Source organism: Nannospalax galili, unplaced genomic scaffold (assembly GCF_000622305.1).
Source record: "Nannospalax galili isolate Female #2095 unplaced genomic scaffold, S.galili_v1.0 scaffold161, whole genome shotgun sequence".
Taxonomy (NCBI): domain Eukaryota; kingdom Metazoa; phylum Chordata; class Mammalia; order Rodentia; family Spalacidae; genus Nannospalax; species Nannospalax galili.
In genome coordinates this window covers 3,722,729-3,747,752 of record NW_008348586.1, presented here as the reverse complement: position 1 = coordinate 3,747,752, position 25,024 = coordinate 3,722,729, and the positions used below count along the sequence as shown (strand labels likewise).

The 25,024-nt window shown below is 42.3% G+C and overlaps 3 protein-coding genes and 1 pseudogene across 6 annotated transcripts in view; 1 reads left to right on the top strand and 3 right to left on the bottom strand.

Annotated features, from left to right (window-relative positions):
- Positions 1 to 8,390, bottom strand: part of Pdcd11 (programmed cell death 11) — a 47,975-nt gene extending 39,585 nt beyond the window's left edge. The window contains exons 1-6 of one of the 3 annotated variants that reach the window (XM_008845682.2): positions 8,294 to 8,390; positions 6,695 to 6,807; positions 5,315 to 5,443; positions 3,501 to 3,668; positions 1,664 to 1,825; positions 166 to 289 (exon numbers count right to left, since the gene is read on the bottom strand). In XM_008845682.2, coding sequence (XP_008843904.1) covers positions 166 to 289; positions 1,664 to 1,825; positions 3,501 to 3,668; positions 5,315 to 5,443; positions 6,695 to 6,796 — 685 coding nt within the window. In that variant the 5' untranslated portion in view covers positions 6,797 to 6,807; positions 8,294 to 8,390. Of the gene's footprint in view, positions 1 to 165; positions 290 to 1,663; positions 1,826 to 3,500; positions 3,669 to 5,314; positions 5,444 to 6,694; positions 6,808 to 8,199 lie in introns of all 3 variants that reach the window. The other 2 variants (XM_029569681.1, XM_029569682.1) reach the window with 2 other exon arrangements.
- Positions 8,391 to 8,469: 79 nt separating this feature from the next.
- On the top strand, positions 8,470 to 18,129 carry Atp5md (ATP synthase membrane subunit DAPIT). The gene is made up of 4 exons (XM_008845681.2): positions 8,470 to 8,592; positions 14,165 to 14,260; positions 14,517 to 14,609; positions 18,024 to 18,129. The coding sequence occupies exons 2-3, from the start codon at positions 14,174 to 14,176 to the stop codon at positions 14,604 to 14,606; spliced, it is 177 nt and encodes a 58-aa protein (XP_008843903.1). The 5' UTR covers positions 8,470 to 8,592; positions 14,165 to 14,173; the 3' UTR covers positions 14,607 to 14,609; positions 18,024 to 18,129.
- Positions 14,347 to 14,436, bottom strand: LOC115072458 (annotated as a pseudogene).
- Positions 18,114 to 25,024, bottom strand: part of Taf5 (TATA-box binding protein associated factor 5) — a 19,775-nt gene continuing 12,864 nt past the window's right edge. Inside the window, exons 7-11 of one of the 2 annotated variants that reach the window (XM_029569635.1) lie at positions 23,605 to 23,734; positions 20,910 to 21,074; positions 19,851 to 20,028; positions 19,496 to 19,673; positions 18,114 to 19,178 (exon numbers count right to left, since the gene is read on the bottom strand). In XM_029569635.1, coding sequence (XP_029425495.1) covers positions 18,961 to 19,178; positions 19,496 to 19,673; positions 19,851 to 20,028; positions 20,910 to 21,074; positions 23,605 to 23,734 — 869 coding nt within the window. In that variant the 3' untranslated portion in view covers positions 18,114 to 18,960. The remainder of the gene's footprint in view (positions 19,179 to 19,495; positions 19,674 to 19,850; positions 20,029 to 20,909; positions 21,075 to 23,604; positions 23,735 to 25,024) is intronic. The other variant, XM_008845679.3, reaches the window with a different exon arrangement.

The window sequence follows — 25,024 nt, the reverse complement described above, 5'->3', positions numbered from 1 at the left end:
CTTTGATATCTGCTGGGATTAACCACTGAGTTTCCACTGAAACCACTGAAGTCAAGCAGTCTTCAGGGTCACCAGTCTGTCATGCTAGTGGTCAAAGTGGCATTTAAATATTAACCTCCCCCCCCCACACACACACACACTCCAAACACCTCTGGTCACCCTCACCTTTGTTCTTCTGTCGGATGTACTCTTGGGCCTTCTGCAGTGGCAGAAAAGCTCTGGTCCCACTAACACCAATGTCCACTAGGAAGCCATGATCTTCCAGGCTTGACACAGTGCCTGTCAGCAGCTGGGGGATGGGAAAGCATTCCCAGAAGTTTGAGGTCAAAAGTAAACAGGACATACACAAATATCCACTCAAACAAACATGAACATTTCCATAATTAGTTTTTTTGAGACAGGGTCTTACTATGTATCCTTGGCTGGCCTGGAACTCGCTATGTAGACCAGCCTGGCCTTGAACTCACAGAGATACTCCTTCCTCTGCTCCTGAGTGCTCAGATTAAAGGCATGTGCCACCATACCTGGCCCCCATCATTAATCTTGTCCCTCTATCCTATAACCACAGCTTCCTACTTGAGACAGAAGGGAAGACATCAACTTTCTCACAGGGTTTCTAGAATGTGAAGACTGTTGTACAAGCAAAATTATGAAATTATAAGAGAGAAGTCTCTTACCTGGATAATTTTTAAAAGACAGAAAAGTCTTTTTATGTTATGCAAAAGAAGGGATGTGTTTCATGTCTCAGCAAAGTCACATCCAGAGTGAGGAGTATCAAGAAAATCCAGAACTATCCTTTTAGCTTCCATTTATGTCTTTTCTAAATACATTTTAGAACAATACCTGGCCAACCTCCTGTAGACTTCACGGGATGCAATGTGGCCCTAACACTAGCTAGTCTTTGGGAAGTCACTGAGACCTCTGAGACCATTATCTAAAATGCAGAAAGGGGAAGATTACTGCCTCACAGATTTGCTGTGAGAACTGCAAGAGACAAAGTGCCTCAAACAGCACCTACCATGGAACAGGCTCCAACACCTGTCAATCTGCTGCAACTCGGCTTTTATTCTCTTCTTACCAAACTAAATCCTAACAAACTTTCCAGACCTTCCCAAGTCCCTCTGCTTCTAACCAAACATCTCCTGCCCCTAAATCACCAGAAATTTGTGAGTGCAGCTCCCTGTGTCAAAACTAGGAGATTTGAAGGATCAAGCCTGGGCTAAGTTTGCCTAACTCTCCACAGAGCTGGACATTTAAACAGGTGGCAGATTAACTGCTGCCTGCAGTGTTTCCTGTTTTCAGTGAATGCCCTCAACATTCTACATGCCAGGGATCTGAAAAAGGCTTACTCTGAAGCATCAGTGAGTAAGGCACCATGAGGAGCTCCCTTTCACCATCTCCAAATTGCCTGCTAAGGCTCCCTGGAGGCATTTGACTGTGCCACCAAAGCAACTTAGACTTCTTTTCCCTTTCTCTGTTCCAAACTAATATTAGGTTCAAGTTGTCAATGTTCACAGTACCCAATAGACCATCCCTCCAGGAAAAGACCCAACTCTATGAAAAGCCATTCAATTAAAAGTAAAAGGTGGGGTGGCCTAGACCACATCACAGAGAGGATAGGGCACTGCCTGCCCCTCCTCCCTGACCCCAGCCAGATACCTACCATGCCAGGCTTCAGCGCCTCAGCATCCAGCACTTTATTGACATGTTTGGGATTCACAGATAGCTTGACATTCTTTTTGCCACTCTCTGTGATGCCCAGGCTGCTCACCACGCATCTCACCAACATTCCAGGTGAGAAAAGTTCAGGTAAGCGGAGTAGGTCCTGAAAAACAGTAAAGAGAAAGACCTGAAATATACTCTTTCTTGAAACCACTGCCCAGCCTTGGCTTAATGATGTCTCATTCTCAAACCTCAAAGAACCCAAAAGGTAGACTGCTTACTCACAAAGGAAGAGGGGTCTATAGCTAAGATACAGTCTTGAGCTTCAGCATGAAGCCTTCAAATATTTCCATACAATAAGCAGATGTTGATGAATCACCAAGAGTTGTCTATAATTACTGTCTACTTCATCTCACCTTTGGCTTGCTACAAATTTCTTTCTTCCTTCCTCTCTCACTCTACCTCCTAAGAGTCACTCCAATAAGCTAGTAAGTCACCCTAATAAGCTATGCCTCTACATTCACTTTGTAATCCTTCACTTACATGGCATTTATTTATTGGTGTTGGGGATTGAGTCCAAGGCTCCACACGTTACAAACACATGTTCTAACACTGAACTAGGCCTCTAGTCCTCTTAAATGACCATTTAAAAGTACTTAACACTACTAACTACTTCTTTCTTCAACCTGGCTTCCAAAACTCTTCATCTGATGGTTTCTTTTCTGTCCTTTCTGCTTTTTCTGAAAGCAACTCTCTCTCAATTCAGCATTTACTCTAGACTGTCTTTTATAATCTTCTCATTCTACTTTACTCCCCATAAGCAATTCAAAGCTTGAATTACCACCTATAAAAGAAGTCCCACACATGTATATTTTCAACCAAGATTTCATTGGGCTCAGAATCAACTGCCTCCTGGATATCTCAAGTGTACTTCAAATTCAACATGGCAGAAAGCCAAATCATGACCATCTCTCCCATCAAATCACACACAATGGAAAGCTAAAACTTGTCTCTGGCACTTCTCTCTGCCCCACTACCCATATCAAGTCTATCATCAGGCAATGGCTTTACTTCCTCAGTCCTTGGTAATCCTAGCCCCAAGCTGCCAATAGTCTCAGTGCCTAAACTAATAGTAGCCTCCTAAACAATCTCTAGGCAACTGCTCGTGGCATTTAAATTTATCTGCTATGCTGTCTATCTGTCATCCATTCCAATGAGACCATTTCAAGGACTTCACTTTGAATCTAGAATCCAAAACAAATCCTTTAACATGGTCTACAAAGCCAAGTATGATCTAACTTCTACTCAGCAGCCTGGCTTCATCCCATACTGCCAGACTGCTTTCTACTCTAGCCACACTAGCCTTCTGCTTATTACTTCTGCCTGAATGCTACCTTCTGTGCCCAGGAAACCCTCATCCTTAGATGTCAATCTTAGCAGCCCTTCCTTATGTAGGTGTTTCAGGCTCCCTAGACTAAGTCAAAATCCCCAGTTTAAAAAATAAACCCCTTGAGCTAGTGAGGATGCTTGCCACACAATCTGTGGGACCCACATGATGGAGAGAACCCACTCCCATGAATTATCCTCTGACCCTGATATGTGCACTGTGGCATGCACACACATACAACACACACACACACACACACACACACACACACACACACACACAATAAATAAATGTTTGAAACACGTATCCCATCTCCCCACAAAAAAAGCACCCTTATAAACTCTCATGGCACTTGTATCTCCTTTCTTAGCATTTAGCAGGTGGTACTTCTACATGCTTGGGTACCTCAATTTCCAGTGACAAGTTTCACCAAGATTTTCCTTACCCTTACCTTCAGAGGGTCTTCTTGTGCCACCTGCTCATTCAGCTTTTGGGTGTAGGCATCACAGATTTCAGTCACTTGCACAAACCCTTGGAGGCCATTGGGGAGACTGATCACCAGTTCCAGATCATTTACCTCTTTCACACAACCCAAAATCCGCATTCCCTCACACAGAGACTGGAAGAGAAGGCATGAACTGTACACAATAAGACAGCCAACACTAAGGGAGGATCAGGGGGCTTAGCTTCAGGTCCCAACTATGGTATTTCCGACATTTTGTAAATGAAAGAAATATGTACATGTCTATACAGCCACATACTTATCAGATAATTGACTAAACATTGTAAAAGGTCTTGATAAAAAAACTGCTAACAGCACTGGGCTCCTGGAGGAATTTCTTTTACCATATCCTAGAAACCAACACTCTCAAGAACCTGGCAGACAGGACAGTAAAGGAAGCAATGGCATCTGAAGTGCACACATTACTTCTAAAGGACAAGATGCACTCCTTGAGACCACAGACATGAGGGAAAATAAGACTTCTGCTGTCAGCACTTTCAAATTTTCATGAGGGGCTAGAATCATATTTTTACATTAAATTTCTAGTTTCTTAAAATGCAACCAAGCCAGGTGTGGTGGTGCACACCTGTAGTCCCAGCACTTGGGAGGCAGAGGCAGGTGGATCTCCGTGTGTTCAAGGCCAGCTTGGTCTACGTAGTGAGTTCCAGGACAGCTCAGGCTACAGGGAGACCCTGTCTCAAAAAGACCCCCCAAAAAAAGCAACCAAGATAAACAGTTTTTTTTTTTTTTTTTGGTCTGTGTCCCCCCCCCTCCCCCCGAGCCGAGGACTAAACCCAGGGCCTTGCGCTGGCTAGGCAAGCACTCTACCACTGAGCTAAATCCCTAACCCCAAGATAAACAATTTTTAAAAATATCACATTGAACAAACAAAATATTCCTGAAGGCTGACAAATCTTTCCCCTCAGAATCATTTGATTCTTTTTCTATTTTAAAACATATACTGAGGGCCAGGCGTGGTGACGCACACCTTTAATACCAGCACTTGGGAGGCAGAGGCAAGCAGACCTTTGTGAGTTCGAGGCCAGCCTGGTCTACATAGTGAGTTCCAGGACAGCTGGGGCTACAAGGAGACCCTGTCTCAAAAAGACAAAAAAACAAAACAAAACAAAAAAAACCATACTGGAAGTACCTTCAATACCAGCATTCAGGAGGCAGAGGCAGGTACTTCTGTGAGATCAAGGCCAGCCTGATCTACTTAATGAGCTCTAGGCCAGTTGGGGATACAGAGAGACCCTGTTTCAAAAAAACCAAAACCAAAACCAAAAAACAAACTCCAAAACAGACAAAAGAAAAAAGACACCAGGCACTGGTTAGCAATCAAAGGAAATAATGCTTGTTTCTTACTGTAATTTGCAAAAATTTCTACAGACACATACAGAAAATTTTATATATACATATAATTTTATATAATTATGTGTGTATGTGCATGTGTGAAAAGAATGAAGGAAAAGAACACACACAAATGCAGAATATTATGTTAAAAAAGCAAAAGTTAGGGCTAGAGAGATGGCTCAGCGGGTAAGAGCACTGACTGCTCTTGCAGAGGACCAGCATCCACATGACAGCTACAAACCGTCCTTAACTCCAGTTCCAGGGGAATCCGACATCCTCTTCTGACCTCCGCAACACTGTACAACACTGGTGCACTCACAAACATGCAAGTAATACACTCATACACATAAAATAAAAGTAATAAGATATATTTTATATATATATATACATATATATATACATTAACAAACCTTAACACTAAGGATTTCAAACTTCTCTTTCACAGACTTGGTTTCTCTTTTTTCGATTTTCAATTTTTTTGTTTTTGCTGGCCCTTTCTGGCTATTTTTCCTTTTGTTGGATTTTTCTTCTGGGGAAACCTAAAGGGGAGAAAAAAATCCATAAGATCCAAAAGAATGAGAAACTGCAATCTTGGCCAGTCCCTCACATTTGAGGTCATCTTTACCTTGCTTTGTTACTGTTACTCTCTCACACACACCCTCCTCACTAGTCCTTTAATTTCTGCTGTAGCCCTAGCTCTCATATTCAGGCACTGATGATCCCTTTGCCCAAGGTCTGAGATGCCTCCTTCACGTCCCAAAGTCTCTGCTCTCCTGCATTCTTTCACTCTAGAACAGGGTGGACACTGAGGTTCCCCAGCTTAAGAAGCAATGTGTCACAGTGCATGAAAAGGGGAACTGCAGTCAAGAGACCTAAGTTAAACTCCCAAACTCCTCTATAATAAGATGTTTGGTGCCAACTAAATAGTTAACCTCCCTGAGCCTCAGTTCCTCATCATCGCATTTCTTTTTCTACTCTACAGTCTACTTTTTAGAAAGACTCTACAATACAGACCTAAGGCCATGCACTCAAATATTAGTTTCTTTCCCTCTGGCATCTGGAGCACAAACCATATACTGAATTTTAAAGCAAATTCTGACCATTGTATATGACAAGGACCTCTTTTATAAAAGGCAATGAAGGGTTGGAGAGATGGCTCAGAGGTTAAGAGCACTTGTTACTCTTCCAGAGGACCCAGGTTTGATTCCTAGCACCCATATGGCAGCTAACAAACATCTGTAACTCCAGTTCTAGGGGGATCTGGTGCCCTCTTCTGACCTCCACAGGCACTGCATGCACGTAATGCATCTACCTGTAGGCAAAACACTCCTATACATAAAACAAAAATAAATTAATTTCATGGTGGCGCACGCCTTTAATCCCAGCACTTGGGAGGCAGAGGCAGGCGGATCTCTGTGAGCTCAAGGCCAGCCTGGTCTACATAGTGAGTTCCAGGACAGCTGGGGCTAGAGGGAGACCCTGTCTTAAAAACACCAAAAAAAGAAAAGGCCTCTCTTGCTGGGCGTGTTGGCACATACCTTTAGTCCCAGCACTTGGGAGGCCAAGGCAGGTGAGTTCAAGGCCAGCCTGGTCTACATAGCAAGTAGCAAGCTGGGGCTACAGGGAGACCCCATCTCAAAAAGACCAAAAAAATAAAATAAAATAAAGCCTCTTTAACAAGTTCAATTTATAGATTTCAAAAAGAAATCTGGAAAAAGTCTCAGATGAGGCTCATTCTCTAAAGGTGCTAGAGAAAGTTTCTAGTATCACCAAAGAAGCACGTCACTTACATCAAATAAGTTGTCATGTTCAACTGGCTGCTGGGAAGATTTCTCTGATTTGTGGGTTTTCCTTGAACCCCCTCGGGGGAAGCTTTCTTCTAGGGCTGCCATGTTTGAGTCTCCTAAAGCCAATGCAAAGAATAATGGTGAGATGTAGCACTGATGGCAGGTTTCATAAAGGCTGTGATCAATGGGCCAGAGAATCTTACAGTAATCTGCTAGACCAGATTCAGGAGTATGACACAGAGAGCTGATACATCAGGTCCTTGTTAATCTATTTATCATCTTTCCAAAGTGGTATGTTTCTGCCAGGTATGGTGGTACATGCCTTTAATTCCAGGACTCAGGAGGCAGAGGCAGGCAATCTCTCTGAGAGGAGGCCAGCCTAGTCTACATAGTCAGTTCCACGTCAGCTGGGGCTACAGAAGACCCCATCTCCAAACAAAACAAAACAAATCAAAGTTGTACACCTCAAAACCACAAACTGACCAGGTGTGTATACCTTTAATCTCAGCACTCGGGAGTGGGAGGCAGAGGCAGGTGGATCTCTGTAAATTCAAGGCCAGCTTGAATCTACAATAGTGAGTTCCAGAACAGCTGGGGCTACAGGGAGACCCTGTCTCAAAAACACACACACACAAAAAAAACCCAAACCACAAACTGTCTTCCAGGAAGAGGATCAGAGGATCTGCCGTAGTAATCATTATGCAAGATTCAATATGTCAGAGATACACAGGTATTAACGCTGACTTTCAAATACTATTTAAAAGATAAAGCAATATTCAAGTAATTTAAAATACAAATCAGATTATAAGGCATAAAGAATTGACAGGTTTCAGAAAAGGTGGCAAACTTCACAAGGAAGATGCTTTTGAATTGAATGTTAAAGAATTAGTAGGATAGACAAAAAATGTGAACACAGAAACAGGGAAAGTCTATTATTTTAATAAGCATCAGTCATTTGCCTATCACAATTGTTCAAAAACTTATTTAAACCACGGGAAGAATAAAGCATAATACCAAGTTATATTTTAGAAGGAAATTTGGGCTTTTTGGTGGAAGATACTAAACTAGAAATAGTTTATGTTTACTTGGCATGTCAGAGAATTAGGGGAAGTGACAGACTAATAAAAAATATACTTCAGGCTATAGGTTGGACAGGAAAAGAAAGCATTCAAATGCAGTGCAGCAGAAAAGCCACGAGAACCAGAAGTGGGTATAAATGAGGTCGGAAGACAGGATGGTTGGTTCTGAGAGACATTTGGAAATAAAAGTCTAGAAGAGCTTGAGGCTGTGGAAGAGGTGACGACCAGACGGAATTCAGGATTTCGTCTGGATCAGGAAACTTCTAGAGGTTTGTTTGCTGGGAATCCAACTCTGAATTCCCATTTTAGACCGGATGAAACTGAGGCGCCACAAAGTAAGGCGATTAGGCGGAGAAGGTACTCGGGAGGACAGCCTGGGATCGTAGGAACCGCTAGCCAGCCCGGGACTTGAGTAAACAGACCACTCACCCCGGCTCGGGGACCCCGCCCGGGGCGGTCTGAGTCTTAGGGTCCCCTCCCTCCTCGCCTCGGCTCCCCACTCCTTGGCTGCAAGCCTCCGTACCTCACCGTCACAGGCGAAACCAGCAGGCGAAACCAGCACGTCTACAGCTCCATGCTGCGCTTCCGACCGGTGGGCGGGATCAACACCCTGCTTCCGCTAATACGTCGGGTCCTACAGGACTGAAAGTTGGTGACGAGGACCGGAAGCGGAAGGACGAGACTTGGAGCCCTAGCCAATCCACACAGAGGGCCGATTCGCCGCGGCCTGTGGGGCGTGCGGGGGCGGGGGTATCTTCCGGCTGGGGTTGGTGGCTGGGTTCGTTGAAGGACGTCGGCTGCGGAATCTGTGACTTGACCAAGGTGGGTGAGAAGGGCCATCCTGAGGCCTGCGGTCTGGGCTCTGCAGGGCCGGTTGGAATCTGGTCCGGGAACAGCGCGAGGCCTTCGCTTGCAAGGAGAGAACGGTGGGGAATGGGCCAGGCGGGGAGACACGGAGGATGGGGTCCCAGGCCGCAGCTGTAAGCCGCAGGGCCCTGTACGTTGAAGAGACCGGAGTAGCGCTGCGTTCCGGGGGAACCTTAGATTGCATTTTCCGGTGGGGGCGGATGACCCCCACCGCGAGGGGGAGTTCCCCAAGGTCATCCATTGACATAATGCTGGACGAGAACTCTGGCCTCTGACCCCATCTCTGGCAGAATTAACGTGCTTTGGTCTGTATGGCCATAGTGGTTTGTTTCCCCTGAGCTGGGATCAGGAAGCTGGCAGCCAGGCCTCCCTTCAAGCGCTACAGTCTTCATCCAAGTGGGAGGGAGCGTGGCATGGCCCCTGCACGCCTCAGGCGCCGTCGCGATCAGCGGGTTAGGAGTCAGTCTGGATACGATCAGCAGGGAGTTCTTTCCACAAGAAGCTGTCTGTTGCTTGTGGTCCCTGAGCGAATCGCTTTTACCTCTACCTGGTGATCTCATCACTCTAGGTAGGTGTCCAGTAAGATAGGAGTATAGCAATGGAGGAACACAGAATTAGCGAGGGCAACTGGTCACGTTAGGCCTTTAGTGAAATGCCGATTTCACTGGGAGAGAGGCATTGGGGAGAGAACGGTGGGGAATGGGACAGGCAGGGAGACAAGGAGGATGGGGTCCATTTCGCTGGAAGAGAAGCATTGGAGACAGAGATTTGACCGTATTTAATAGTGGTGTTAGTGGCTTAATTGAAAACAAAGGCAAAGCCTACCTGGTTAGACTTAAATAGGCTGCTATGTAACAATAATGTGAAATCCACAAAATCAGGAGCATGAATCTTAGGTGATTTTTTTCACCATTAATACGCCTTTCTAAACTTGTATGTGGAAAGCAAATTTTGGTTCAGTTATTCCATAAAGGACACTGTTAACACAAGGGTTCCTGATGTTTGCCCTAAAGCAAACTGCAGTTTGTTGGAGGGTGCAAACCTAGATTCTTTGGGCCTTAAAATTCCCATTGTTTATCTCACCAGCAACGTTGCTGTTCCTTCTTCCTCATCTCAGCTTCTGCTCTGTACTCCTCTGCCACCCACAGTTCCTATACCATGCCTTTATCTGCAGTCAGAATCAGTCTTTGGAATACACATAACACCCACCTTACTCCAGTATAGTAGAATGAAATTTAAAGTACCTTAATACTGACCAGTTGCACACCACAACCTCTGTGTTTTGTTAGACACAGGTAATAAAGATTATCAGTTCTTGCGTCGCTAAGGTTAGTGAATTGACAAAGACCTTGTTTTCTGTAAGGTTTCTCAGCAGAACATGATACCTTGGGGCCGGGGGATGTATCAGGAGCCAGGCATAGTGGTGCACACCTTTAATTTCAGCACTCTTGAAACAGGCAAGTGGATCTCTGAGTACAAGGGTAGCCTGGTCTGCATAGCAAGTTCCAGGCTAGCCAAAGTGACATAGTTAGACCAAGTCTTTAAAAAAAAAAAAATCATGAGGAACTGGAGACATGGTTCAGTCATTAAAAGCACTGGCTGCTCTACCAGAGGACCCTGGTTCGGTTCCCAGCACCCACATGGCAGCTAACCATCTGGAATTCCAGTTCCAGGGGATCCAATACCCTCTTCTGACCTCAGGCATTGCACAACACAGCTGCACTTTTATACACATAGGTAACACACTCGTATACATAAAATGAAAACGGATTTTTAAAAATCATGAATGAAAGCCAGGTGTGGTGGCGCACACCTTTAGTCCCAGCACTCAGGAGGGGGAGGCAGAGGCAGGCGGATCTGAGTTCAAAGCCAGCCTGGTCTACATAGTGAGTTGCAGGCCAGCTGGGGCTACAGGGAGACCCTGTCTCAAAAAGACCGTAAAAAGAAAAGGGGAAAAAAAATTAACATAGGGTGCAAACTCAGGCATACAGAACTGTGGAAATGGGCTGCAGGCCCTAATCTTAGTCAAAGAATTACTGGCAGCTGAATACTGCTGGGTGAGGAAGAGGTATTAAAGGGTGGGACTCTAATTAGACTACCTAGACCCCAATGGATGAACTTGCATGGAGGGATGTCTGGGTACACTAACTTGACACAATATACCTTAACACAAATGGCAGAACGTATGAATTCCAGTGGGGTGGAGGACTACGGGAGGATGCCAGTGGGGAAGGGGGTATAAAGATGATTAAAATTGATTGAAATGTTCTGTAGGAAATACACAAAAATTCAATAAAAAGTTTACCAAAAAAAAAAAAAAAAAAAAGACATAGGAAGGATGTTGGGCATGGTAGTGTGTATCTTTAATCCCAGCCCTCAGGAGGCAGAGGCAGGTGGATCTATGTGAGTTTGAGGCCAGCCTGACCTTTATAGTGGGACTAGGGAGACCCTGGCAACAACAACAAAAAATTAACATAGGAAGTAATGAGTTTCATAGTATTTCCATGCATATATGTCATTTTACCTTGTTTTTCATCCCTCTCCTTCACTGTCCCCTCTATTCATCCTTCCCCTACTCTTTCTGGCCTCATACTTCCCTCACATATTCCCCCCTTCTTCCACATGTATTCTATTGTTTTTCCTTCCTACCCCCACTTCTTTAAGATCTCTTTCTCCTTTTAAAGGTCCCCCTTCTGGAACTGAAGAGATGGCTCATTGCTTAAGAGCACTGACTGCTCTACATAGTGAGTTCCAGGCCAACTGGGACTACAAGGAGACCCTGTCTCAAAAAGATTTTTTTAAAAAAAGAAGAGGAACACTGACTGCTCTTGGAGAAGATCTGGGTTCAAATCCCAGCACCCCCATGGTGGCTAGCAACCATCCCTAACTCCAGTTCTAGGGGATCTGAAGCCCTCTTCTGACCTCCCTGAGCAGTGCATGACACAAGTACGCTTACATACATGCAAGCAATACATGCGTACCCTAAAGGTAAAATCTTTAAAAATGTTCTACTTTCATGACTTACACAAGATGACACAAGTACGCTTACATACATGCAAGCAATACATGCGTACCCTAAAGGGTACGTGTGTGCATGCACACACATACATATAGGTGTATAAATTTTTTTGTCTTTTTTTTTTCCCCCTTCGGAGCTGAGGACTGAACCCCAGGGCCTTGTGCTTGCTAAGCAAGCGCTCTACCCAACCCCATAAGTTTAAGTCTAGAGTCTGCATAGGAGACAAGTCATGGTATATTTATGCTTCTGAGTCTGGCTCATGCATAATGATCTCTAGTAACATTCATTTTCTTCCCAGTATCTGGACTTCATTTTTCATGAATATGCAAGTATCCCTGTGGTATGTTGACAGAGTCTTTCAGGTATATCCCTTGAGCAGTAAAGCTGGGTCAGAGGGTAGTTCTGGGGTTTTTCTTTTTGTTTTGTTTTGTTTTGGTTTTTGGCCTTTGTGAGACAGGCTCTCCCTGTAACCTCAACTGGTCTGGAACTCACTATGTAGACCAGGCTGGCCTCAAACTCAAGAGATCCTTCCACCTGCCTCTGCCTCCCAAGTGCTTGGATTAAAGGCATGCACCACCACAACTGGCACACTTTACTTTTCTTTAAACCTGTATGTTCTCCAGGGGTTTGTTTTTCTTCCCCATATAATTGCTAAGCATTTCATTTTCTGTTTCTCTTGTGTACGTTAAAATTGCCTAAAAGCAGGTAGCTGGAGAGATGACTCAGCAGTTAAGAACACTGGCTGCTCTCACAGAGGCCTGGGTTCAGTTCCCAGGGCACAAGTAGAGGCTAACAATGATCCGTAACTCTATTTCCAGGAGTTCTGATGCCCTCTTTTGGCCTCTGCAGGCACTGCATGACATGGGTGCGCTTAATATACATGCAAGCAAAACAATACACGTAAAAAAAAATTTTAAGCTGGGCATGGTGGCTTAACTCCTTTAATCCCAGCACTTAGGAGGCAGGTGAATCCCTGTGAGGTTGAAGCCAGCTTGGTCTACTTAGTGAATTCCAGACCAGCTGGTGTTACAGGGAGACCCTATCTCAAAAATTTTTCTATAGAGGCCTTATTAAGACAGATGATTGACCCAAGGTTTCTAATTCTATAGATCTGTGGTAGGGCCTGAGAATTTGCATTTTAAGAAGTTTCCAATAAGGCTGATATTGCTGGTCTAGGGACCAGACTGAAAAACATTGATGTGGTCTGCAATATACAGAAACAGGATTGCTTTTAGTATTTAACATCCCCTAGGGACCCCTTTGAAGTACACAAAGATCTGTGCAGTTTCCTCCAGTAGAAACCATGTTTTAGTCCTATATTGGATTTCTAGTTTTTCCACTTTCACAAACAATATTTCGGTGACCATCTATGAACCTCCAAATGTATGTACACTTCATGAAACAGAATGTTAAATCCCTGTTGGTCTGATTCTACAACTTTTTAAAATATTTTATTTATTTTATAGGTATGAGTATATTGCCTACATGTAGGTAGGTGCACCCATGTTGTGTAATGCCCAAGGAGATGAGAAGACAGGGTCAGATCCCCTGGAACTGGAGTTACAGGCAGTTGTTAGCCACCATGTGGGTGCTGGGAATTGAAAACGGGTCCTCTACAAGAACAACCAGTGCTCTTAACCACTGAGCCATCTCTCCAGCCCCAATTCTACATTTCTTTATGAGGTTGATTGTCCTTTAGTCTTACTGCTTTCTTGCCAGCATTCTTTGTATTTCCCTTTCCCAAGATGAGTAAATATTTGCCTGTGTTTTCCTCCAGGACGTTTTGGTTCCACAGTTTACATTCAAATCTTTTATCTGTTTGGGGGTAAGGAATAGATGCCAGCTTCACAAAGACCATCACTGACTAATACAAATTATGTTTAGTAAATCTTTTCTCCCATGCAAGTCCCAAGTGATTTATAATAAGAAAAAAAAAAAAAAAAGAGTATGTGTTACTCTGTTCAATTCATGTTTACCCCTCTGAGAAAGTTTGAAAAATATTATAAGCTCCAACTTTCAGGTAATGTTAAAAGTGATTTAATTCAGTGTATAATATGCCATAATATGGATAGAGCCAGGAATGAAAACATTACTATACTGAGTCAGAAGGTGGACTCAGTGACAACTGTCCTCTTCCTATGCTGAGTAATTCGACCTATTCTGTGTTTATGTAAGAATAGTAGATAAAGGTTCTCAAGTTTCTGACTAGCAAGGCTTTGTCCATCATCTTTGCTATTGCAAAGTCAGATGAAACACAGAAAATTTATAGTAGTTTATATGCATTGACATAAGTTTTAAAGCTAAAAGAACTTTCTTTTGCCGGGCGTAGTGGCGCACACCTTTAATCCCAGCACTTGGGAGGAAGAGGCAGGGGATCTCTGAGTTCAAGGCAGCCTGGTCTACATAGTGAGTTCCAGGACAGCCGGAGCTACAGTGAGACAGAAAAAAAAAACACCAACTTTCTTTTAATTGCATCCAACCCAATTTATTGTTTTGTTTTGTTGGCAGATCAAAGTCATGGCAGGTCCAGAACCTGAAGGCCAATTCCAGTTCACTGGTATTAAAAAATATTTCAACTCTTACACTCTCACTGGTAGAATGAACGTAAGTATTATATCTTTTTTTTTTTTTTTTTTTTCCCTAGTATTCCAAATTTATTTACAATTAAACTTTCCGGGCTTCCTCACCCCACAGTCTCTCAGCTGTGCTCGGTACTCTACACAGTCAGAGAAACTTCTCTAGTAAGAAACTATAGAAATGATCCCTGAAAGTATAGTTTTATGTAATATATCTTTTAACAGTCATATTTTATGATAAGTATGACACTAACTTCGTTTACATTTTTCTTTTTTTTTGTCAGTGTGTACTGGCCACATATGGCAGCATTGCTTTGTTATACTTCTACTTCAAGTTAAGGCCTAAAAAAACTCCAGCTGTGAAAGCAACATAAATGGTAAGAAATTGGCATTTTAAAGTTAGTAACTTAACCATTTTTAGCCGTGTGCGGTGATGCACACCTTTAATCCCTGCACAAAGGCAGGCAGATCTCTGAGTTCAAGGCCAGCCTGGTTTATATAGAGAGTTCCAGGACAGCTGGGGCTACAGGGAGACCCTGTCTCAAAAAGAGAAAGAGCAAAAAAAAAAAAAAGGTTGTAACATAGCCATTTTGATATTAGGGCATTTTTCCCTGAAGTATAAAAGCTAACAATTGTCATCCTGTAGAATTTTTTGCACATACAAAAGAAAACATTAGGTATAATGTGCAAATCCCAGCACTGGGGAGACAGAGGCAGGAAGACTGCAACTTCAAAGATAGCTTGGGCTATCTAACAAGACTCTGAACAACTTGGGGATGAGGGGAGAAGAATAGGGCTGTCAGGTGTGATGCCTATAATCCCAGTAACATTAGAGAGGCTGAGGCAGGAGGAGCACTGTGCATTTGAGGCCATCCCAAGGCACCTAACAAAACTCTGCCTCAAAGAGTACCAGAAAAGGTACTACAACAAAGTAGTTTTGTCTTTTGGTATGTGTGGGGGTATTCCTCCCTATAGCACCATCCCGACTTTGAGGCCACCCTGAAGTACATAACAAAACTCTACCTCAAAAAAAAAAGAACCAGAAAAGGTACTACAACAAAGTGGTTTTGTCCTTTCTGTGCGGGGGCGGGGGGGGGGCTCCTCACTATAGCACCAGCTGCCCTGGAACTCGTGTAGGCAGGGTTGGCCTTGATCTCACAAAGATACTGCCTGTTTCTGCCACCTGAGTGCTGGGATTAAAAGCATGTACCACTATACCACGTGAAACAAAATAGTTTTGAGTTTAAAGTGTTGTCTATGTATGTTTTTTTAGGCTTAAGCACTTTCCCAAAAGATTGTGAGGTACCTAGCTTTGTAAAAGGATGTCTCTTAACCAGGCATGGTGACACACATCTTTAATCCCAGCACTTGGGGGGCAGAGGCAGGTGGATCTCTGAGTTCAAGGCCAGCTGGGGCTACAGAGAGACCCTGTCTCAAAAAAACCAAAAAAAAAAAAAGAGGTGTCTGTTTTCCTCAGTCAATGTGGAATCTTTCTGATTTTTACCAAAATGATAAGGAAAAAAGTTGTATCTTTTTTGTTGAAGTTCTTTTACTTGCCATTTATATTTTTCTTAACATTTTTCTATCTTTAACAATTAAATGACTTAGGAGCTAGAGAGATGGCTCAGTGTTAAGAACACTTGACTGTATTTGCAGAGGACCCAGTTTCAGTTCTAAGTGCCCACATGGAAAAATAACCATCCTAACTCCAGTTCCAGGGGATCCAACACCATCTTCTGACCTCCAAGGGCATTGCACAGCACGGGTGCGCCTACCTACATGCAGGCAATACACTCATACATAGAAAATAAAAATAAAGTTTTTTTAAAAATGACTTAATGGGAGGGTGGTTTTTGTGTTTGTTATATGTGTATATTCATGATACAGCACAAATATGGAGGCAAGCTTACAGTTCAGTCTACTATCTGCCTCCATCTCCACATAGGATTGTTGAAATTATACATATGCCACTGCATCCAGCTTTTAAAAAAGTTTTATTTCTATGTGTATAAGCATTTTGCATGCATGTATGTAAATGTACCACATGTGTGCAGTGCCTGCAGAATAGGGTGTCGGATCCCCTGAAACAGAAGTAAAATAAATGGTTGTCAGCCTCCATGTGGGTGCTGGGAACCAAACCCAGGTCATTTCTCCAGCTCCCTGTAGCCACAGCTGGCCTGGATTCACTATGGAGATCCACCTGCCTCTGCCTCTCATGTGCTGGGATTAAAGGCGTGCGCCACCACACCTAGCTGTATCCAGCTTTTTTACACAGAGTTCATGGGCTGTGGCTCAGGTCTTCAGGATGTCTTGCATAGTGCTTTGACTTGTTGAGCCTTCTACTTGACCCAACCATAAGCTTGCTATGTAATTTTAGTTTGGGGATTTTTTTTTTTTTTTTTGAGGGGTCGGGTAGGGACAGGATCTTGCTATGTAGCCCAAACTTGTCTTAAAGTTGTAGCATTCCCCTGCCAAGTATATAGGTAGGTATGTGCCACCATGCAAAAAAGAATTATTAACCAAACTTGGGTGGTGCTGGGAATCAAATCCAGGGCCTTGGTGGAAACTTGGCAAGTGCTCTGTCACTGAGATATAGCCCTAGCACTAACCAACCTTTATTATATGAAGTTCTAGATATTCCCTGGGTTTTGGTAGCTTGGATTTTTCACAACACATTGGGTGCTTCCTCTTTTTTCTTTCCCCCTTTTTTCTTAGCCCCTCTCCAGCCTTTTACCTCTCCTGAAGTCAGTAATTGTGGTGTTAGCAAATATGCAGAAAGCTAAAAAGCCAGAGCACCATCTAATGTAGGGCTTTTTTCACTGATAACTTTTTGATCTGAGGGGACTGGATAGTCCAGTCTATGGCTTATTCTTGATAAAACAGGCAGTACTTTGCCCAATTTTCTGTATGTAATAACTCTTAACTTTGGGAGGGTGGCAATGTCTCCCCAGAAATGGAAAGTTGTGTCTTGAAGATTAGTGGCAGATGTGTGTCTACTTGATCTACTCTGCTATTTTTTAAATGTTATTTTATGGGCTGGAGAGTTGGCTCAGCAGTTAAGAACACTGGTTGTTCTTGCAGAAGACCCAGGTTCGAATCCCAGCACCCACATGGCAGCTAACAACTGTCTGTAACTCCAGTTCTGGGGGATCTGACGGTCTCTTCTGTCCTCCATGGCACTGCATGACACAGGTGCACTTACCTACATGCAGGCAATACACACATACACATAAAATTTAAAAAAAGAAGAAGTTAGCTAGGCATGGTGGCACACGCCTTTAATTCCAGCACTTGGGAAGCAGAGGCAGGCGGATCTTTGTGACAGCCTGGTCTACATAGTGAGTTCCAGGACAGCTGGGGCTATAAGGAGACCTTGCCTAAAAAAAAAAAAAAGTTATTTTATATGCTGGATTTCTCCAGATGTTTGCCTTTAGGATCATACTGAATTGTTGGGAGGTTTTATTGAATTATTAAAGCTGGATTGTTAAATTAAAATATTATCAAATTGAGCCAGGCTTAATCCTAGCACAGAAGGCGGAGTAAGGCAGATCTCTGTGAGATTGAGGCCAGCCTGGTCTACATAGTGAGTTCCAGACCAGCTGGGGATACAGGGAGGCCCTGTTTCAAGGCCAAAAATAAAAAATATCAAGCTGAAGGCCATCTTGAGGTTTTTTCCCTGACTTGAGAATCTGCTAAATTTGCATTTAATTTGGGAGGTTTATATAATTACTAAGTGTCTTAAAAGTAGAGAGGAACACATTTGTATCAAACTGTTTTTGCTTTGTTCATAGGATTCTGAAATGTCCAACCTCATCTGTTAAGACCCATGCTTGGAGAAGCTAATGTCAACTCATCATGTAATACTCAATTTGTACAATAAATTATGAACCTGGAAAAGCTGGTTGTCTTTATTTACAAGATATCAAAAATATAAAACTGTACAAAATGCAACAAAAGGCAAAAACTGGCAGTGACTTGGTCTAAATCTTTTAGTTTTCCAAAGCAAGGCTCAGTACTGGAGGTAAGCAACTGAAATGTCTGTCTGACTTCAAGTGTACTAGGTTGTATGTAGCCATGCTAGCTGAAGTAGAACAGGATCTAAACGTCTTCACCTGGTTTAGAGTGTTTGATTGCACTCAAAACTCAAAAGGTATAAGCTGAGATGTCAGTGGATGATTGGTACTTTTTAGATCTTAGGAAGGAATTGTAGTTCCCCTACCCAGTTACATACATTCCACTAATCATGGGTTAAGAAAACACATTAGTGGATCATTTAACATGGTACTTGAGTGCCATATAGTAATTTCATTTTTACAGCAGAAAAGTACATGCTCATAGAATTCTTCAGCTAAAATTCAAGATGGTATTACATTTCTTAAATTTGAATCTTGAAGCAGGATGAATTGTTTAAATCAAATTGATTTTTTTCTAAACATAATAAATTAAAATAGCATTTGAACAAAAAATGCATAGTTTCCACACAACCCAAAGCACCATTAATGTCCCTTCCATGAACGTAATACCTCTTATTCAACTAACGGAAATTAGTTAAATGTGGCTGCTATAGAAACATGGAACTGTCCTGTTCAGATTCTCCAAGCAGCATACTTCCAGATCCATATAGACAAAAACATTCTTTGTAGCTTAAATACTAATCACTGAGGTATTTGCTTTTAAAAGTCTCCCTTTTCCAAACAGTAGCTTCCAAAGGTCTTTAATACCGTTGGTTTATTGCGGACTGTAAGCTCCTGCAGCTAGAACCAAGTTTCTTCGAGTAAAATGTAAGTGTACAACTGGTGTTGATTTGGTCATATATGTACCCAATAATAACTCTTGTGAATTCTCAGGTAGATTTATATGCCCAGTGGCTGTAGTGAAGTCATCAGTCTCTAAATCTTCAAATGCTTTGATGGCATCCCACAACCGGACTGTATTATCCATTGAACCTAAAAAGAAGTCAACAGAAACCATTAGCTATGCATCTGTCATAAAGTCTGACAAACTGCCATGTATATTTTGTGTTTGTGGTATATATAGAGTTTTGCTTTGTTTTGTTTTTGTATTTTTGGTCTTTTTGAGACAGGATGTCTCTCTAGCCCCAGGTGCCCTGGAACTCACTGTAGACCAAGCTAGCCTCGAATTCACAGAGATCCACCTGCCTCTGCCTCCCAAGTATTGGGACTACAGGCGTGTGCCACCACCACACCTGGCTCTGTTGTATATTTTTCTAAATCTTTACCCCAAAGCCATTAAAATAATTTACCTGATGCCAAAATTTCACCATCTCTACTAAACCTAAGTGAACAGACTGTATCAGTGTGGCCTTTTAATTCTCCAACCATCAAGCCATGTCCAATATCCCAAAGGAGTACTCTGCCATCTGTTGCTCCTGTAGCCAGGAATCTCCCATTGGGAGAAAATGTCAAGGAATGAATTGGTCCCTAGAAAAGACAGGTATGGAAAAGATCAAACAAAGTAGGGTTAAGTATATCTATAAATAAGACCAAGTCAGAATTTTAGCTTAGTGGCATGAATGTTATCTTTGCAATGATATATTACTGATGAAATATTTTGGTCTTGAAAGTATCTTTGCATGCTGGAATAATGGTGTAAAATACCTTGTGTCCAGTGAAGATCCTTACACAATTACCATTCAGAACATCCCAGAGCCGCACAGTTCTGTCTGCAGAACCCGTAGCAACATAATTCGAATTTGGATGGAATCTAGTACAATTCACATCAGCAAGATGGCCAGCAAATATCCTTAAAGGCTGATGGTGATCTGTAGCCCAAAACCTTTTTTTAAAAAAAAAGGTTAATGGAAAGAAATAATAATTAACGGAAATACTAAAATTTAACCCCAAATAGAGTTATATCCAAGTTAAAGTTAATTCCAAATGGGTCCCCCTGACTAACAGAAGACACTAGAATTTTGTTGTTTTGAGACCATGGCCTTAAACTCCTCAACCTCTTCCCAAAGTGCTGGAATTACAGGCATGTCCTGTCACACCAAGCAAGGAAAAGAGCTGATCTGGTACAAATGTTTTCAGTTCTTTCATTCCATACCCACCTTCCTTCTCATTCTAGTCTAAACCATAGGAAAACATTTTCCTCTAGTTTTGGCAACCACATAGTTTCTAATCTGGAGTGGTCAATGGTAACTTTAAGATGGCAGGGATATATAAAAGTGCTCACAGTGGTAGTGGAAAATAATAAACATCTGACTTGGGGGAACATGCTACAAACGAAAAGCAGGACCTTTGGTATAGACACAGTTGGAGCTAAAGTAATACTCTCCTCCCAAATTTATTCTCAAATTAGAGCTGTAAATGCTGATCCCAAAAGTTAATCATGGGTGCTAGAGAGATGGCTCAGCAGTTAAGAGCACTGGTTGCTCTGGCAGAGGACCCAGGTTCAATTCCCAGCACCCACCTGGCGGCTAACAACCATTCGTAACTCTAGTTACAGTAATATGATGCCCTCTTCTAACCTCCGTGGGCATTGCATGACATAGGTGCACTTGCATATGCGCAGGCAATACATTCATGTACATAATATAAAATTTTTTAAGTTAATCGTGAATTACAAGTGAAAATTAAGTTGGCTGGAATTTGTAATTCCCAACAAGGAACAATTACCTTCAGTGAATAAACCCTGCATAAGATCAGTATTCTTACCGAGCTACTCTGTCATGGCCTCCTGACACAAAATAATATCCATATGGGGAAAACTGCGTGTCCCATACTGGGTAGTTGTGTCCTTTGTATCCCACCAAGCAAGTAAACGTTTGAAGGCTCCACAATCTAACGGTTCCATCCTCTGAAGAGGAAAGCAGATAGTTCCTGAGAAGAAAAGGTAATATATTTGATTCCCAGGATAAGTTACCTGCCCAGTTTTTCATATTTTAGCAAATTGTGTCTCGCCTGCTCACTCTCCCTCTGGGTATGGGTATGGGTGTGTGTGTATATAGAGCTGGTGATTGAACCTAGGGCCTTGCACATGCTAGCAAGGCATTCTACCACTGAGCTATATCCCTAGTCCCCTCACTTTTTATAATGCATGTGTACAGTGGGCATGGGTATATACATGTTTGTGTATGTGGGCACATATGTGTGCAGGTCCATGTAGTATACCTACATGTGAAGGTCAAAGGTTGATTTCAGGGTCTTCCTTGATCTTTACCTTCTATATTAAGGCAGGGTCTCTTGATGAACCATAGCTATACATAGAATTCACAATAGATATCAAGGGTTAAAAGTATTAAACTAGGCCGGGCATGGTGGCACATGCCTTTAATCCCAGTACTTGGGAGGCAGAGGCAGGCAGATCTTTGTGAGTTCGAGGACAGCCTGGTCTACATAGTGAGTTCCAGGACAGCTGGGGCTACAGGGAGACCCTGTCTCAAAAAGACAAAAAAAAACAGTATTAAACTAATGTTAAAGTGTCACATACCCTGAACACCTACTGTGTGAAGTTAGATTATACATTAGGAGAAAATCACAGTTCTTTAGAAGGGGGAAAAAGTAGTATGATGTTTCGTGTATAATCTCAGAATTTGGGAGGTTGAGGCAGAAAGCTTGCTTCAAGTTTAAGGCCAGTCTGGGTTATAGAATGAGATGCTGTTTCCAAAAACTAGTATTGACTGGATAGGGCAGCCCATGCCTTTAATCCTAACACTTGGGAGGCAATGGCAGATGAGTTTGAGGCCAGCCTGTAGATGTCTACATAGATAGTTCCAGGCCAGCCAGAGGTATATTGTGAGACCCTATCTCAAGAAACAAAACAAAAAATTGGTATTAAGGGTAATAAAAAGTACGATTAAAAAGGATGGAAGAGGCCAGTCATGGTGCACATGCCTTTTATCCCAGCACTTGGGAGGCAGAGGCAAGTGTATCTCTGTGAATTCAAGGTCAGCCTGATCTACACAGTTCCAGGCCAGCTGGGGCTACAGGGAGACCCTGTCTCAAAAAGACGAAAAAAAAAAAAAAAAAAAAGGTGGGGGGTGGGAGAGATGGTTCAGAGGTTAAGAGCTCTTGGCTGCTCTTATGGAGGACCTGGGTTCGGTTTCCAGAACCCGTATCAGGCACCTCACAACCACCTGTAACTCCAGCAGCAGGGGATCTGACACCCTCTAGGCACCTGAATAAATACAGACATAAATATAAATAAATTTAAAAACAAAAGTATGTTAAACAAGGTCAACTGAGATAGCCTAAGAACTGGGTATATCAATTTTTGGTGCTTAAATGGAGATGTTATTTTTCTATCTGCATGAGCTGTATTTAAAAATAAAGAGGACTGGAATGTAGCTCAGTAGTAGAGTGCACATGCTTAGCATGTGCTGGAGGCCCTATGTCAAGACTCCACTCACCTACCAAAAAATGAAAGGTCTTTTGGAGGAAAAACAACTATGGACAGGCTAATGCTCCACCTTTTTCAGGGATAAACACAAAAGCCAACATTTTTCACTGAAATCAGAGGTTCTCAAATAAAAACTTAACATCTGGCTAAATCCTATAAACAACAACAAAAAATTCTCAAGACTTTACAAATACAATGCAAATTTTAATGGTTGCAAATTATCCAAGTAGGATACAGATAATAATGTGGGTACCAAATACCCTCCCATATTTCTTCAGAATGTTAAGAAATCATGAAAAACCAGCAAATACCTAAATGTATATGGTGACACTATTTCAAAACAGTATTGTCATGTTGCCCAGGCTGGCCTTTTACGTATGATCCTCATGCCTTAACCTTCAGAATGGCTGGGATCATAGGAACATTTCACCACACTCCACTTTCTTAGTTCTTTTCATTACAGAAAGATGTTTCAATTGATAAGATATTAATGTTGTTAATATCAGGAATTCATCTTAAATTTTATAAAGTGTCACAAGGACAATGCAGGGACTCAAGCAGTTCAACCTCTATCAGAGGGTTATTTAAAGCTAAATTTTGAAACCAGAGAGCACAGAACTATGTGTTTTGAGTCTCTAAGTTCAGGTATAGGCTTAGTTGCTATCTTTTTTTTTTTTTTTTTTTTTTTGAGAAAGGGTCTCCCTGTAGCCCCAGCTGTCCTGGAACTCACTATGTAGACCAGGCGGCCTTGAACTCACAGAGATCCGCCTGCCTCTGCCTCCCGAGTGCTAGGATTAAAAGCATGCGCCACCAAGCCTGGCCCAGTTGCTATCTTTTATTTCAGTACCTCAGGATAAATTAGCAAATGTCAAGATTCTGAAAGATACTGAACTACAGGTAAACATGAAGTTCTAACAAAAATCTCTAGGCATTTGCATTACATTTCCAACAGTTAACTTTTAAACCTCAGTACTGTTTTTATCAGTATTTGATTTTTGTTTTTATTTTTACCTATCCGGACTGAAGCTGGCTCCATAGACAGGCCCACTGTGACCATACAAAATCTTCAACTCACTTGCAGTTTTCTCATCCATGATTCTTTCTAAGACATCATCTGATTCTTTGTCTATAAGACTAAGATCTAAAAAGGTCCAGAAATATTATTTTAGGTGCGTTCATTAAAACATTTTAAGGTAATCCCATTATAGTTCAGAACTAGTGTTTCAACTTTTCTTTCTATGTGCCAATCACTATACTGATGCCTCTAAATTCAGTTATACATTCCCATGAACAGAAGAAACAGTGAATAATTTGCTAGAATAGTGAATAATTTGCTAGAGTACACAGCTACTCTCTAGAACCAGGACTGTATACTGTGTTACATGTTTCAAAATAATAAAGATTTGGCCAGGCATGGTGCCGAATGCCTTTAGTCCCAGCATTCTGGAGGTAGAGGCAGGCGGATCTCAGTGAGTTGGAGGCCAGCTTGGTCTACATAGTGAGTTCCAGGCCAGCTGGGGCTACAGGGAGACCCTGTCTCAAAAAGACAAAAGAAAATTTTTTTTTAATTTATTCTGTGTGTGTTTGAGTGTTCTGCCTGCATACATGTAGGTACAACCACATGTGTGCAGTGCCCAAGAAGCAGAGATGATGGTGTCAGATCTCCTGGAACTGAACTTATGGATTGTTAGCCACCATGTGGGTGCTGGGTACCGAACCTGAGTCCTCTGCAAAGAGCAGCCTTTGCTCTTAACTGCTGAGCCATCTCTCTACCGCCTTATTTTGCTTTATGAGATACAGTCTCCAGTATGTAGCTCAGGCTGGCCTTGAACTTACAGTGATCCTCCTGCCTCAGTCTTTTAAAGATTTATTTATTTTTATTTTATGTATATGATTGTTTGCCTGCATGTATGTATGCATACTCTGTGCATGCTTGGGGACTGTGGAGGCCAGAAGACTGTCTGATCTCCTGAAAGTAGAGCTACAGATGGTTGTGAGGCACCATGTGGTACTGGGAACCAAACACAGGTCCTCTGAAAGAGCATCAAGTGCTCTTAACCACTGAGTCATCCCTCTGCCTCTGTCATTTTAATCAATTTTTATGGTAGAAATGCAGCTTATTCTTCCTCTATTTAAGAGAGAATAATCTCTAATGTTTTGTTTAATTTTTTTTTTACACTCATTTATGTGTGTGTGCATGAGTTTGTGCCTCAGCATGCATGTGGAGGTCAGAGAACAAGTTGCAGGGTGAATTCTCTCCTTCAATCATGTGGGTTGTTGGCATCTAACTCAAGTCATCAGGCTTGGTGGCAAGCACTTGCTTTTACTTGCTAAGCCATCCTGCCAGCCCTCTCAAAATTTACAAGTAATCATAAGATGTTAAGAGTTTTAACTTTTTTTTTTTTGTGGTCTTTTTGAGACAGGATCTCCC